General features: G+C 51.9%; 1 protein-coding gene across 4 annotated transcripts in view; it reads left to right on the top strand.

Annotated features, from left to right (window-relative positions):
• RNF123 (ring finger protein 123) overlaps window positions 1–14,580 on the top strand; it is a 51,192-nt gene that overhangs the window by 25,389 nt on the left and 11,223 nt on the right. For all 4 annotated transcript variants that reach the window (XM_074879648.1, XM_074879649.1, XM_074879647.1 and 1 more), the window contains 8 exons: window positions 547–621; window positions 1,038–1,125; window positions 1,384–1,471; window positions 1,601–1,685; window positions 9,137–9,276; window positions 9,456–9,644; window positions 11,221–11,296; window positions 12,192–12,276. In XM_074879648.1, coding sequence (XP_074735749.1) covers window positions 547–621; window positions 1,038–1,125; window positions 1,384–1,471; window positions 1,601–1,685; window positions 9,137–9,276; window positions 9,456–9,644; window positions 11,221–11,296; window positions 12,192–12,276 — 826 coding nt within the window. The remainder of the gene's footprint in view (window positions 1–546; window positions 622–1,037; window positions 1,126–1,383; window positions 1,472–1,600; window positions 1,686–9,136; window positions 9,277–9,455; window positions 9,645–11,220; window positions 11,297–12,191; window positions 12,277–14,580) is intronic.

The raw sequence follows: 14,580 nt of genomic DNA, 5'->3' as shown, positions 1-14,580 counted from the left end.
GGATTCCCTCTGTGCACATTCTGTGCTTTTCCTGGCTAAGTGATCCCACTGAGCTCTTAGCAAGTAGTTCTGTGCTTTCCAGAACCCGCAAAGGTAAGAAGAGCTTCTGCTCCCACCAACGAGACATTAGTGTTCACATCATTAAGTGGGGGCTGTGCCTGCTGTTGAGGGAGCAGCAGAATTGAGCAGTAGCAGATTTCTTCAGGGTCTGCAGGCTGTACATGGCTTTTCTGCATAGATCTAGGGTGTTATTTGTGTTGTTCAGCCTCTTCTGCACTGGGCATCTCTCCCTTGCTGTCCGACTCAATTGCATGGTTTTATCTTTCTCTGATTAACTGTTTCAGACTCTGCAGACTGAGGTGAGAGGCTCTGTTGGAGATGAATGTGTTTTCCCAGCTGTTTTGACAACTAGACACACAACAAAGCTGCAGCTAGCTGTAGCAGAAGTGAATTCCATGGCCTGTGCTGTGTCCACAGGAATGCTGGGACCACAGGGCTGCCCATCAGGCTGTTGGTGTGACCCCTGCTCCCTCTTTATCTTTGCAGGCTATGAAGAGACCCTGATGCGCCTCGCTGCCATCCTGGCCAAGCATTTTGCTGACTCGAGGATCGTGGGCACGGGTAAAGCTGCACTCCTCTGCTTTGGGGTGATGATGTTGCAGGTCTGGCCGGTCCCACTGCCAGTGGCTCACCAGACTTCTGCTGGGATCTGTCTGCTGAATCTGTTGAGTGCTTTATGCCTCCACGTACAAAGAGAGGCTGGGCACTGCCCTTGTCTGGTGTGTCTTGCTTATTCCAGGGTTAGATACATGACCTAGGATACCCTTTTGGGACCAGAACTCATGTCCCAGCTACTTGTGTGTCTGATCTGGGGTTATTCCTTAGCTGCTTGAGTATAAGCATGCTCTCCACATCAGCTGGGACAGCGTGTCTCCCAAAGTGAGGGTCAGTCCCTCCCAGCCTCTGGTGTTCAGATGCTCCCTGGTTTGCTGCATGTCCTTGGGTGCCTGCCCTAGTCCCTTCTCATTCCTCCTCAGACATCCGGGACTCCCTGATGCAGGCGTTGGCCAGCTACGTCTGCTACCCCCACTCGCTGCGTGCTGTAGAGAGGATCCCAGAAGAGCAGTAAGTGCTGCCCTGCCTGTTCCCGGGGAGCTGTGACAGGGCTGGGGTGGTGGCAAGGCTGGGTAGGGGAGCAGGTGGGCTGCCAAGCACCGCTAATGGTCCAGGAGCTGCAGCAGGGTGCTGGAGTTGATGTGGGAGCCTTCTATCACCCTTATACCAGTGGCTTTGCTCTGCCCCAGCTCCATGGGTCCAACTGTGTGTCCTATTTAATCCCCTGTCCTCAAACCCTTTGGGCTGACCTATATCCTTGTCTGGCAGGCGGATCTCCATGATGAAGAACCTCCTGGCTCCTTATGAGCAGCGACCCTGGGCACAGACCAACTGGATTCTCGTCAGGCTGTGGCGGGTGAGCAACCTGCATCCCTGCCCCTCTCAATGGCTGGGGCTGGTTGGACATTGAGCATTTCACTTTCCAGTAGCTGCAAAACCCAACTGTTTTTCAGCCTCTAAGATCTTTCCTTACCTCTCTTACCAGGGCTGTGGCTTTGGGTACAGATACACACGGCTTCCACACCTGCTGAAAACCAAGCCTGAGGATGCCAGCCTCCCCAGCCTGCAGAGTGAGTGGGGCAGGGGATGGGCACTCGGGATTATGATGGGTGGTGAGGGAGGACCAGCCTCTTCCTAGCAGCTGGCCCTACTGTGGGTGAGGCCAGCTGGTGAGATGGCTGCTGAAGTAGGGGAATCTTGGGCAGATATCCAGGCCTGATCTTTGCAGCCAGCATTTCCTTTCCTGGACATCCTCAGCCTCTCTGCACTGGCTGGTGACTCTTTTGCGTGCTGGGTGGTGGGTTAGATCCATCACGAGGAGGGATTCTGCCCTTCAAGGGAGAGGAGAGAGGTCCAGGGCTGTGTCCTTACCAGAGCTTTACCCCAAACTGAAAGCCTGGGAGAAGGCTCTCTGATGTCTGCAGCAAGAAGCTGCTGTGGGGAAGAGTTGGCGAGTGTGCCAAGCAGTAGGTACCCTGTGAGAGGGAGTGGGTGCTCAGGGAGGCAGGGCACTGGACAAGTTTGCAAGGAGGGAGTGTTTTAACAAGGCATCTCTCTTGGAGCCTGTCCTGCGTTTGGCACTGCAGTTTGGTTCTCAGCACTGTCACTGAACCGAGGGGTTCCTTGGTTCTATTGTGGCTGAGAAATATGTGGGGAGGAGAAGGTACCTTTCTTGAGCTGAAGAACACATCCCAAGCTTCACCTTTGCAGGATCTGGGCCTGCCTGGATACATTCCTGACTCCTCCTCTGCTGTGGAGAAGGCTTTGTGCCAGACCTTGCTCCTGGAGAGGGGATGGGGGACAGAGGGTGATGCAGCCTGACATGGGCAGGCAGCGTGTGGAGGTGCACACTAAGCCCCGTCTGGTGGGGAGAGCTGCCTGCCTCTGTTTTAACGGTACTCTTGTTCTCTTTCTCTCTCCTGCCTGTGGGTGCCCAGGAGATCTCTCTGTTGCTAGTTTCCAGAGTAAGTTTGTTGTGCGACCCTCTTTTGTCTGGTGAAGTAGCTTTAGAGAGCTCCCTCCTTCCCCTCTTCTGTCTAGAGACCTTTCTTTGGGGGCAAAGGGCTTCACACAATGGTTGTTTTTCTTAGTTACGTCCCTGGGCAATGCCAGGCAGGTTGGTACCCACATGGCAGTCTCTGAGGCTGCATCATGGACCTGCTCTTGTAACTGTTTTATTAGCGTTACCTCTGGGGTCAGAGCTCTGCCTCAGGCTGTGGCAGCCTTGGGTTCCTCTCATCCCTGGAGGACAATGGGTAGGGCTTGGGACACATGCAGGAGGGACCTCATGACTGTCCCCTCACCCTCGTACTGCACAAGCCAGCCCTTGAGTGACTGCCACCAGTCCTGTGGGGTGGCGACCAAGCTGCCCCCGTCCTGGGAGCTCTGGGCAGGAGCAGAGTCCCTCAGCTTTCAAGGCCTCTCCCCATCCATCTTCGGGTGGCTCCGCACAGTCTGAGCCTGGAGTGGGCTGGGCTGGCTACTGGGGACTTCCTCCTGGGATTGCTATTTTAAGGCGCAACCAAATCAATAATGAATGCTGATTTAATTGAAGAGGAACAGGGGACTCAGAGGTGTCCTTGAGATGCTGCCCAGGGAAGGAGGAGGAGACGACCCCCCCCACCTTCCCACCAATCAGTCTTCACCTTGTTGAATTTTGAGCATTGGCAGGGACAACGGGACAAACTGCTGACCTGAAGGAAATCTCTGTTTGTCTGGGTCTGCTTCTGCAGGCCAGTCTGAAGAGAGCTTGGGCAAATGCCTCTTGTCTGGTGCTCCAGCCTTATCCTGCTTTGGGGATGCTTCCTTGGAGGACTGCACAGGTGGGGAAGGTGTGCTGGCACTGCCCCGCAATATCCATGAAACACACAGAGGACAGACCACCCCGTCTCCTACGCTGCCTTTTGCTCGTGCTCACCGATGGTGAGCAATGAGATGGCTGCCTGGGTTAGGCCAGGGAGGGGGAGAGGCTCAGAAAGGCTGTGTGTGTTCCTGCTTGCTTCCCAAGTTGTTCCTTAGCCCCGCTGGCACCAAACAGCTCTCGTGCAGGCAGGGCTCTGCCTCCAGTTTGGCTCCTGAGAGCAGACGGGGGCTCTGTTCAGAGGCGGGGGCAGTTCTGGTTGGCGGCTGCTGTAGGAACTTGTTTTGCTTTTATCGTGGCTTGTAGGCAAGGCCAGATGCTGTTACGGCACGCACACGGTGAGCAGCAGCGGTGGCACTGTGCCAGGCCCAGCCTGTCTTGCTTTTACTGAGCTACAGGGTGGCTTCAGGTTGCAGCACAGGGCTCCTCTGCCCCAGGCCTTCTGCCCACGCATCCATCAAGCTGTGGAGGCTAGGTAGGTGGGACCATGAGATCATCTAGCTGAGCTGTTGTGCAATGTGGGTGAGAGAATTCACCCACATCCCTTTCCTAAGTCCAGCAAATTGCCTAAGCTAAAGAGGTCTTTCAGGACGAAATCCCATCTAGATTTGACAACACCAGAAGCATCAGCTGGCGTCGGCTGAACTGTCCAAGCCCTTCGGATGGTTCCTCACCCTCAGAAATACATCCATCACTTTTTCCTGATGGAAATGTACCTAACCTCATCTTCTGTCTTCCACTGCTGCTGCTCTGCCTTTCTCTGCTGGGTTAAACTCTGTGCATTACAACATTTTATTCTTCAAAAGTGCTTGTGTAAACTCACTTCTTGATCCTTTTTAATGGTGAAAAGAAAGTGCAGCCTCTGTGTCTTATTCAGGAAGGGGTTTTGCTCTTCTGTGAGCCCCGGTGTTCACCCTTCCCATGTTTTTAGCAGCCCAGAGGTGCCAGTGTCATGCTGGCTGGAAAGCCTCCCTGATCTGCTGGTTACAGAGCCAAAACTTGCATTAGCCTGTTTGCTAGCACTTTGCTTTGGAGGCATGCGAGAGTCCCAGGTGTGCACTGGGGTGTCCTGATGCCTTGCACTCAACCTTATTGATATCTTATCCCCTGAATGCAGCTTGCTTTCCTTCTGCCTCACCCTGCAACGTTCCCTTTGGTCCTCTCTAAATACGTCTTTGAACAGGAGCAGTTTACTGGTGACGTGAATCACTGCATCCCCAGCTTACCCCTTTCACTGCTGTTTCGTCAGTCCAACAGCCACAGCCACTGAGCAACAGCTGTTCCACATCTACATCTGGATCCTTTCAAAAACCTCAGATTAGCATTGGGTGGAACTGCTTTGCTTCTGAGTCTAGTCTATTTGGGGCTTTCTTCCTCTGTGCTCTCAGCTCTACTCTAAATGCTGCAGCATCCAGAGAACCCCCTTGGGCTGCTGACCAAGGAGTCTCACAAGTAGCCCTGTTATAAATCTTCCTGGGTCATTAGCAAACTATAAAGTACATAATTATCTTTCTGTGATGAAAGTATATGACCCTGCTTCTTTACAATTATCTAGTAGCAGCACTTATTGAAGGCTTCCACTTTGTCTGCTTTATTAATTTTTAACTCTCTCTATTAATGGGCCTCTGCTACTGTTAGACTTTCTCCCATTACTACTTCTTTTAATAATTCTGCTAGAATTTTTTCCTATAGTTGAAGAAACTTTACATATAGCGTGGTTAGTCATGGATGTTTCTTTTATGTCTTCTCCTTCTGTTACCCCCTTTCTCCTTGTTTTCATCAACCACTAGCAATATTTATGTTCACTTTACCTTTTACATTTTAACTTACGTCTTTGCTTCATCCTGGTCTCAGTGAACCTTTTAACCCAAGCGCTTGGTGTAGCACTGGGGCTTTCTGGCTGCCTAATAATCTTCTTAAAGAACTCTGTGTTTTTATTCACTATTTCTCCCTCACCTAGATTTTTTTTTTTCCCTCTGACTATTTTGCTTATATTTTTGTGGGGAAGTTTCTGTTGTGGAAACATCGGATATATCTATAACCGCTTGGGGCCATGCTCTGTTGCCCACATTAAATGTATTGAGGTCATAATTTCTGGCCTTGGAAAACCACCGATTTCTGTTCCAATGACTGATCTTTATCTGCCATAATGAAGGCTAAGCCAAGACTGAGTGGCTTTTGTATTGGGGAGTTACAAGTTTTAGAAATACTAATGACATACTGTTGCCAGGATCAAGAAAGTGACCACATCAGTGAGTATGTACAGACTCGCTATGAAGTGATGATCCTGTCTGAAATGGCACACGTAAGAGCTGTGTCCTTACCCAGGAGGGCAGTGGTAACTGAGACGTGAAGGAGGTGGGTGGAAATGCCTCAGCAAAGATGACTATCTTGCAAATGAAGATGAACACAGCACCAGGGCTAGGTTTCTGGATGCCGCTAATGATTGCGCCATGGAGAACCTCATGTGGGAGCTCATGCAAGGGGCGAAGCTGCTCTTGCTGTATTCCAGGGCTGGTTCCTTATGTTGCTTTCAAAGAACAGCAGTGATTGCAGCGTCTTTAGATTCAGAATCCTCTTGGGAGCAACAAAAGCTGAGGAACTCCACTGTTTCCTGGTGTTAGCTTAAAACCTGAAAAAAACCTACATAACTGTGGAGAAGTTTGACCAGAGGCACCACTTTTTAATGCTGTTACAAACTGGCACAGTCTTTGCCAGCAGCAGGGAAAGCATTTAAGAGCATAGAATTGGAGGTTTGGAGCAAATTCACATCACTTATTGGAAGAAGACCATGAGGAAATAGTCATTGGCTAAAAATCAGGCTAAAGCAAGTTATTACAAGCGTAAGAGCATCCTTCAAAAAGCCAAAGCTGCCTTCAAATGAGGTAAACTTTGGCTGGGAGATTCATGTTGAGATCTGTCCTGACTTGAAATGTTGGTAAAAGAGGCTTTGGCGATGAACCAACAGGACAACCCTCAGAGCTCATCCGTGAAGAGTGGTGAGTGATCCTTGCGTAGAACTGCTTCAGCACTCGGAGGCTGGAAGGGAGCTGATATAAGGGAAAAGAGAACACAAAAGCTCAAACCTGTGAAAGGACCTTCTAATTCTGAATGACTGCGAGAGAAAAAGCAGATGGAATTCAGTGTTCCCAGATGTCGATTGGTGAACAGAAGGGAAAATGAGATTAAAAATCGGTGGGCTGTGAGCTGAGCATGACCCTTAGAGACAGGATTGCAGGGTGGGCTCTCTCAGGTCTGTCTGTGCACCGTCCTGAGAAAAGAGCCACAGTATTTCAGGTGTGACCTCCCCAGGGCCAAGCAAAGGGGTGACACCTCCTCTTGATCTGCACCTACCTCTTAGTTGTAGCAAGAGCCCTCATCTGTCCCCTGTTCAAGCTGTTACCCTACAAAACCCCTTCATACGATGGTGCCCAGACTGTTATTTCCCATCCAGGACTGATATTTGTGATTGTTCTTCCGCAAGTACAGAAGTTTATCCTTCTTGTTGAATATGATCGTGGGTTTTTTTCCCCAATCCTCAAGTTTCTCAGGGTGCCTCTGGCGCATTGGACAAAGCCCCTTCTTTAGTGTCATCTGCAAATTTGGTAAGGGTGTGCTGTGCCCCATTGTCCATCACTGACAGAGAAGACAAAGAGATGGCCTCCAGTGTTGACTCCTGGGCATCTCCACTTGTGCCTTTCAACCAGCACGTTCCTGAGGATCTTGAACTATAATTCTTGCAAAAGGGTTATCCTTGAACTGTCATCCTATTGTAATCTTGTGGAAAATATCAGCTTGATGCCCGCTCAAAGGAACAAATTACACAGCAGCAATTATGAGGAAAGGAAAACAAAACAAAACCACATTATGCCTTTGTGCAAATCTGCCACGTGCTTGTGGTTTGGATGCTGCATGCACTTCTGATTCCACCAAAGAAAATCTGGGAGAGCCAACAAGGCTCAGGGAGGGATGGTGAAGGGGACAAAGACGTGACAGTTTCTGTATGGGAAGCTGTAGAGGCTGAAGCTGTTCCTGTTCGAAAGACTATCGTAAAGGTGTGAAATCATGGCTAGCTGGAGGAATTGACTGGAGAGCAGCATCACTGTCTTTCCCAACAGAAGGAGGGGACTGCAGAGAATAAATCTTATCAAATAAAGCAAAAACGAGCCAAGCTCAAATCTGAATTCCTCCTGCCGCATATAATTGAGCTATGAAATGTTATTCCAGGACACAATGCTAAAGGGTTACACAGTTTCAGGGGACACTGAGCAAGAAATCTACCGAGGAGCACTAAAAACATGAAAAGGACGTCTGGCTTGGGCAGTCCCTAAGCACATGTAGCCAAGGGCTGGGAAAGTACTTGCAGGTGGGAGTAGGACATCAAAGATGTTTGTTGTGATGAAAACCCTCCCAAAGATGTGCTTTTAGGCAGGATCAAAGCCAGGGCGATGGCCTGCCTGGAGTGATTATGCACTGTGAGATGTCAGCGCTTGTCCTCCATAACAACAGAAGCTCATTGCACTTGCTAGTGGGTATTTACAGAATAATTTATCCTGTTCCCATCTGAGCTGACAGTCTCCTGCCATCCCTCTCTGGCTTTGCTAGCAATGTGCCCGTAGTTATGCCTTGCTTCTCAATCCCTAGGGATGTGATGGAGGTCACCCTGTGTTTCCTTTGCCCGTGCTGGCCTTTTGAGCAGGCTGTGACCCCAAAGACCTTCTGCAGTCACAGCATGGCTTGTTCCTCTGGGTGCTGCAGTGCTGGTGGTGCCAGAGCTTCCACCTGCTCTTACTTAGTAATAGCTTCTAGTAGAGGGAAAAGTAGTTACACTGGGTTTTTTCCCCTATATTTGGTAAATCTGCTCAAGTTTCTTTCTCCAAGCCCTGAATTTTAGCCTGTGGTTTGAACTCTAGTACCATTCTCTTGTAGTGTCGAACGCTTTTGTGAGCCTTTCGCTGACAGTGGGTCCTTCTGCTGGTGAGCAGCATCCATCCTATTTGTGCCCCTTCCTTTCCCTGCCCATCCGTGGGGAATGGTGCCCCACACAGCCCCGACTGTGTTTCCCAGTAGCTGGGTCTGACCCTGTCTGCGCTCTTGATAGTGAAAAAGTCCAGAGGTGAGATGCCACGTACCACAGGGCTGTGTCTGTGCTCAGGCTGAACCTGGCCAGGGAGGCTCTGCCTGAGCCTTGCTGAGGGCAGAGCCAGCCCCAGCTCCATGCAGAAACCTCTCAGGAGTGGGATTTGTGAGGTACCTTCCTTCCCGGACGCAGGCAGACAGGCACGGCCATGTGAGGCCATGCTGGCTCCGGGCAGCTGCTGCCACACTGGTATCAGGAGCAATTAATGCTGAGCTGACCGTGGGCCTCTGCAGAGCTGAGTGGAAGGGCTGCTGAGCTGCAGGGCAGTGTTCCTCTGCACGTGGGCTCTTCCCTGGTTAATTCAGGCTGGCATTGCAAAAAAGTGCTTGGAGGCCTGAGAGGCAAGATCGCTGCTTAGAATAGTCCTTGTACCCCGTCTCCCAGTGCCCTGCCATCTCTGCTTACTGTAAAACACAAGCCAGCATTTACCAAGCCCAGGACCGGGCTCTCCACCTGCTCTTGCCCCGCACCCACAGCCACTCTGGGACCAGCCTGCTGAAGCTGTTGCTGTCTGGTTTCAGAGCCATGTCCCTCCACCTTGCTGCAGCAGCACATGGCAGACCTGCTCCGCAGCGACCGCGACCTGGCCCCCAGCTTCCTCAACAGCGTCCTCAACCAGCTGAACTGGGCTTTCTCCGAGTTCATCGGCATGATTCAGGAGGTGAGTGTGCCACCCAGGGCTGCGGGGTCCGGCACTCAATGGGTGCCTGTGTCCTACATGCAGCGAGGCCCAAGACACAACTCTGGGGTTGGGCATTCATGGGAGCTGAGCTGGGCTGGGGGTCGTGGCCCTCCTTTTGGGAAGGGGCACCTTGTTAAGCTCTCTCCATTGCTTGGCAGATCCAGCAGGCAGCGGAGCGCTTGGAGAGGAACTTTGTGGACAGCCGCCAGCTGAAAGTGTGTGCCACCTGCTTTGACCTGTCGGTGAGCTTGCTCAGGGTGCTGGAAATGACCGTCACGCTGGCACCGGAGATCTTTCTGGACTGGAATCGCCCGTCATCAGAGCTGTTGCTTCGGAGGCTTGCCCAGGTATCATCCTTTAGCGGGGTGTGAAGAAGCATCCTCTGAAGGGGCATGGGGGCCCCTCTGCCCTCTCTTCAGATGTGCTGTGAAGCAGGAGCTCCTGCTGCAAATGCTGTAGGAGCTTGCTACAGCAAGCTCAACTGCTACAGAACAAGTGATGCTCCCTAAAATCTACTGCTCTTCTCTGCAACTAGTCTGACCACAGCTGATCTCTACCTTTACTGGGAGGGGGAATGACAGCTATTTAAATCTTCCTTCAGAGGGGCTATGGCCAGATTCGGCCACAAAAAATGCTGAATTCTCCTGTGACAAGCAATGCCATCAAATCTGGAGAGGAGGTGTGGTACATCTGAGCAAAGAGCTGTGGAGAGTACAGCTAGCTTCAGAGGGAACATGCCCCTTGGGCAGGCATCTTGGTCCTTTATCCCTCAGTCCTAGATTATGGTACCAAACATCTCCGCTTCCCTGCTGGGGTGGCTGGGACAGCCCCATTCCAACCCACAACACCCTTAGGCTCCAGTAAATTAGTTTCTATTCTGAAGCATGAGCAACCCTGGAAATCCCTGAGGACAGGCTGTTCTTGTACGAGCCAGCCTGGAGGGGAGCAGTCATATACACCTTACCTATACTGCAAGGGTTGTGTTGATCCAAGGGTTGAGGCTCAGGGCTCTGAGCATATGAGTCAAAACAAGACATAGTGGGGTCTGGTACAGCAATCATGAGGGAAGTGCTCAGCCTGGGATCCTGGGGTTTCTGTAGGGATCACCGTGTGAGGAGGAAAGTGAGGGGCCCTTAGCAGGTGGTTTAGGCAAGGTGGGAAATAGGCAGCAGAGAGCGGGGTGCTGTAGCATCCCCCTCGTGTTCTAATGCTGCTATGAAGCCATGTCCCACCACTGAACATGCCCACAGAAGGGAGCAGTGTTCTTCTCTACATGCGTGAGGGCGACAGGAAGAGGGATGCTGCATCTGAGAGACGGTGCTCAGCTTGCAGTGGTGGTGTCAAGCCTGGAGCGGTCCCTGTTCATCCCACTGGGGGTTTGGGTGAGAGCTAATGGTGGCTAATTAAGTGTCTTCACAGCTGATTCCTTCTGTGCTGGTCATAGGCAGAAATCTCTGCCTGTGGCGATGTTCTGTCAAGCAGAGCAGCAGATTGCTCTCTGCGCTTATCCCGTGCTTCAGGGCTGGTAGGTCTGTCCTGCTGCCAGCTCGCTCTTCACAGGCTGTGGCTGTCCTAGGGACTGTAGCTTTTGCTTGCCAAGAGCTTTTATCCACAGAAGTAGCTTGGCTTCTGTAGGTGGGATTCGGATTTAGGTGGAAGATGCCGAGATTCAGGTGTCTTGACCTCAGACTGACTCTTCCCTGGGAGGTTTGTGTCTGGTACAACCACTGTGGTGTGGTGCCACCTCCTTCTGTGCCAGGGCCAAGCTAGGTCTGTGCTGCAAGCCTCCTTCTGTGCATCCGCCAGCTCCCAGGCACCGAGCCCGAACTGTAAGGACATGCTGCCCCAAAGTGTGCTCTTTGGATTCTCCTCACAGGAAGGCCCTCCAGAAAATACAAACCCTCTCTGCTTTTCCCTACACAGCTCTTGAACCAGGTGCTGAACCGTGTGACAGCTGAAAGGAACTTGTTTGACAGGGTGGTCAACCTCCGTCTGCCAGGTGAGTCCATTCATTAACTCTCTGTCCCGCTGCTTCGAAAACATGCTGGAGGCATGCCCTTGGGAAGCGAGGGGTGGCTTGTGCTGAAGGTTGGCACTGGGATGGATAGGATCAGATCTCATGGCTGGGAAGCCTGTCTTGTCCCGCAGACTGCCACAGAAGTGCTGTCTTCAGAAGACATGTAAATCATCCAAATGAACCTGAGCATTGGTGCTCTCCGGAGGCCCTTAGCCTCTATCTGCCCAGCAGCTCTGGTTCCCTCCGGGATCTGTCCTCACAAGGCAGCTGATGCATGGGCTTGGCTGTCCACGGTGTTAGTGGCAGCTATGCTGTGCCTGGGCAGGGAGGTGCTTTGCTAGACACTGCTCTGACACAGGTTAGGTGGGAGCTGTTTGAAAGGCTCAAAGCCCCAGACAGATTGTAGTTCAGGTGTCAGGCTTGGTTGCTGTGCTCTGCATTGAGTAAAGGTGCACTGACTTGCTGGGGGAAGCCATTCTCAGCAACATCAGCCCTGTTCCTCACGGAGGTGACTGTGGGCAGCTGAGTTGGGCCTGTTAGCAGAGACTAGCTCCAGGTGCTGTGTTACGGGCATCCTATATTTCCTGTACAGCAGCTGGATTTTCCTGCCCGCTAAGGAGGGGACAGACCACCTTCTCCTCTCGAGGTCTGGAAGAGGCAGGGGTGCTCCATCGTGAGAGCAGTGCCTGAGTCTGGGGTTCACATCAGTGGGGAAGACTCCTCTGTCTTTGATGAAACCCATGGCCCCACCGGAGAGCCCAGGTCACAGTCCTTACCTCCTGGACTGCTCCACCACCAAGTCTGGAAGCAGCGGTACAGCCCTGCTCTGCCTGTCATGCGGTGGCAGCAGCTCTATCTTTCTCTTTTGCTTCTGCAGGGCTGGAGAGCGTGGACCACTACCCAATCCTTGTGGCCGTGACAGGGATACTGGTCCGGCTGCTTGTGGACACTGATGTTCAGGGGTGAGTGGCTTTTGACGTCCAAAGCATGGAGTCACTGCATGTGGCATGGCTGCAGTAGTCAGTACCGTGGGAGGTGTTGCAGGAGTGATGTGGGTGCGTGGGGACCAAAGGGCGACGAGGCAGATGTGCATGGAGCAGGCAGAAGCCGAAGAGCCACACACCCCTGCAGCAGCTTCATCCCAGTGCTACTGCTGGGTGCAAAACTCCTTCCTGTGGTGCAGGAAAGCCCTCGTGAGAGGTAGCTATGAGGTGCTGTTCTGACAGCACATGTGCACCCTCCTCCTCGGGATGGGGTCTGGCAGGACAGCTGCTGTCGGAGGTTGTGAGCGCCGCATGTAAAAGCTGTGCTGATGTGGTGATGCAGGCAAAGTGCTACAGCACAGCGATGGGTGGAAGGGAGTTGGTTCATTAAAGCTCCTTCGCTCTGGACCCATCTCAGAAAGGCATCAAAATGTGTGCAGAGCGCTCTGGCTGCCCAGACCTGTGATGCAAGGTGATGCTGATTTTCAGATGAAGCAAATCTTGTCTTTATGGTGACCAGCTATTCAGAGAGACAGCACTGGGGGAATGATGTGGCTGGACAAAGCCACAGCTGACCTGGTGGTTTATGTGTGTCTGTGCCTGCTTGTGCAGAGTCCTGTAAATAGGCTTATTCTGATACCCTCTGCAGCCTTGCCTCTTCTCTCTCCCAGTGTCATTTATGGGTGTCTCGCCTGGCCACTGTGCCCTGTAGGGTGCTGCACATCCTGCTTGTTTTCACATTTGGAGAACATGATAGTCTCTGGCTTTGCAGAGTGCAGAGCCCCATCTGGCCAAGCAGCTCAGCCCTGCAGCCAGTCTTTCAGTTGCTTCTTTCAAGGACTCAAAGATGTACACAAATATATCTAATTATATCCTGCCTCCCGTGGCTGCTGCACCAGTCTCACAGCCCCAAGTGTGACAGTGCCAAGAGCTTAGCACAAGGTCATTGATCAGTGGCCGTTCTGGACTGTGAAGAGGGGTGGATTTTGCTTGCCCCCAGAATCCTGCTCTGTGGAAAGGGCAAGCATTGTGAATTTGACACAACTAGACAGTTCTTCCTGGAGGGAAGTGGGGAGTTAATAAAGCAGTTCCCTGCATGCCAGGCAGGATGAGAAGTCCTTCCCTGGCTCCCTGTCCCAGGCCAGGTCACTTGTAGAGTCAAAGAGAGGGAGGGATAAAGCTCTTCTTCTGGCCCTCAGTTTAGCAAACTCCAAAGAGCGCTGGGAAGATGGTAGTGTGATGACAATCACGTCCTCCCTAGCCTGCAGGGAGTCCTGAGGAGACAAAAAGCTTCCAGACTGTGTCTTCTTTACCTGAAAAGCCAGTTGTGCTTTGGGTTAGTGAAGCCCGGGCAGCTGGTGTCAGAGGGGCTGTACATCGCCAAGTGGCACCGTCCCCCGTCTGCCAACAGCATCTGCCACGCCTCGGGCAGCGGTGGGCTGCGCCGTCACAAACCAGAAGTGCCATATCCTGTGGCTGGAGAGTGGCAAGTCTCTGACTGATCTTCAAGGGCTTTGTAGTCACCTCCTTGGGCAGTGGAAAGTAGAAATAAATACAAAATGGGGAACGATGCGACAAAAGCATCATGTCCTTATGGTGGACCTAGCTGAGCAGGAGAAGTACAAGGTGGAACAAGAGGAAGCCCAGGGAAAAACATCTATAAAACAAAATGCTTCTAGGTGATTTTGCAAAGCCCTGCACTAAATCTGAGGTTTGATACGTCACTGATCTATAAAAGGCAAGCATGCGTTGCAGGGGAGTCGTTGAGGTCAATCAAGACAAAAGAACTGAGGCTGGTGGCTTGGAGACCCTCTACCTCTACCCAAGCAGAGGGTGTGGGTAGCCTGATGGTAGAGATCAGTGTGGCCACAGGCAAAACATCTTGCATGGAAGAGAAAACTGAGCCACACACCTTCTTTGTAGCACTCTGAATTGAGGACTAGGGTGTGAGTGTTGTACCCTGCTTACGGAGTGGTTCTGCTCCATGCAGGTGCATTGAAAAACAGCAGACACAGGATGGAGAAAAACAGTAGGTGTGAGAGGAAATGCAGAGGCTTTTCTGCTGCCTTTGCATTCCTTGAGGGTTCAGTCCTGGTTTGATCCTGTGTGCAAGTCTTTTGTCACCATCGCCACAGGGTGGTGAAGACTGGGAGGTGTAGCTGGGATGAGCAGAGCACCACAGGGATGTCCTCCCCACAGTTGCCCAAAAAACAGGGAGATGGTACAGGTCAACAATGGCTGTCCTGGAGCAGGGCGATGGGAAGCATCTGTCTCCAGGCACAT

This window comes from Strix uralensis, chromosome 10, assembly GCF_047716275.1.
Source record: "Strix uralensis isolate ZFMK-TIS-50842 chromosome 10, bStrUra1, whole genome shotgun sequence".
Taxonomy (NCBI): domain Eukaryota; kingdom Metazoa; phylum Chordata; class Aves; order Strigiformes; family Strigidae; genus Strix; species Strix uralensis.
The sequence above is the reverse complement of the archived record's forward strand: the minus strand, read 5'-3'. Positions and strand labels throughout refer to the sequence as shown.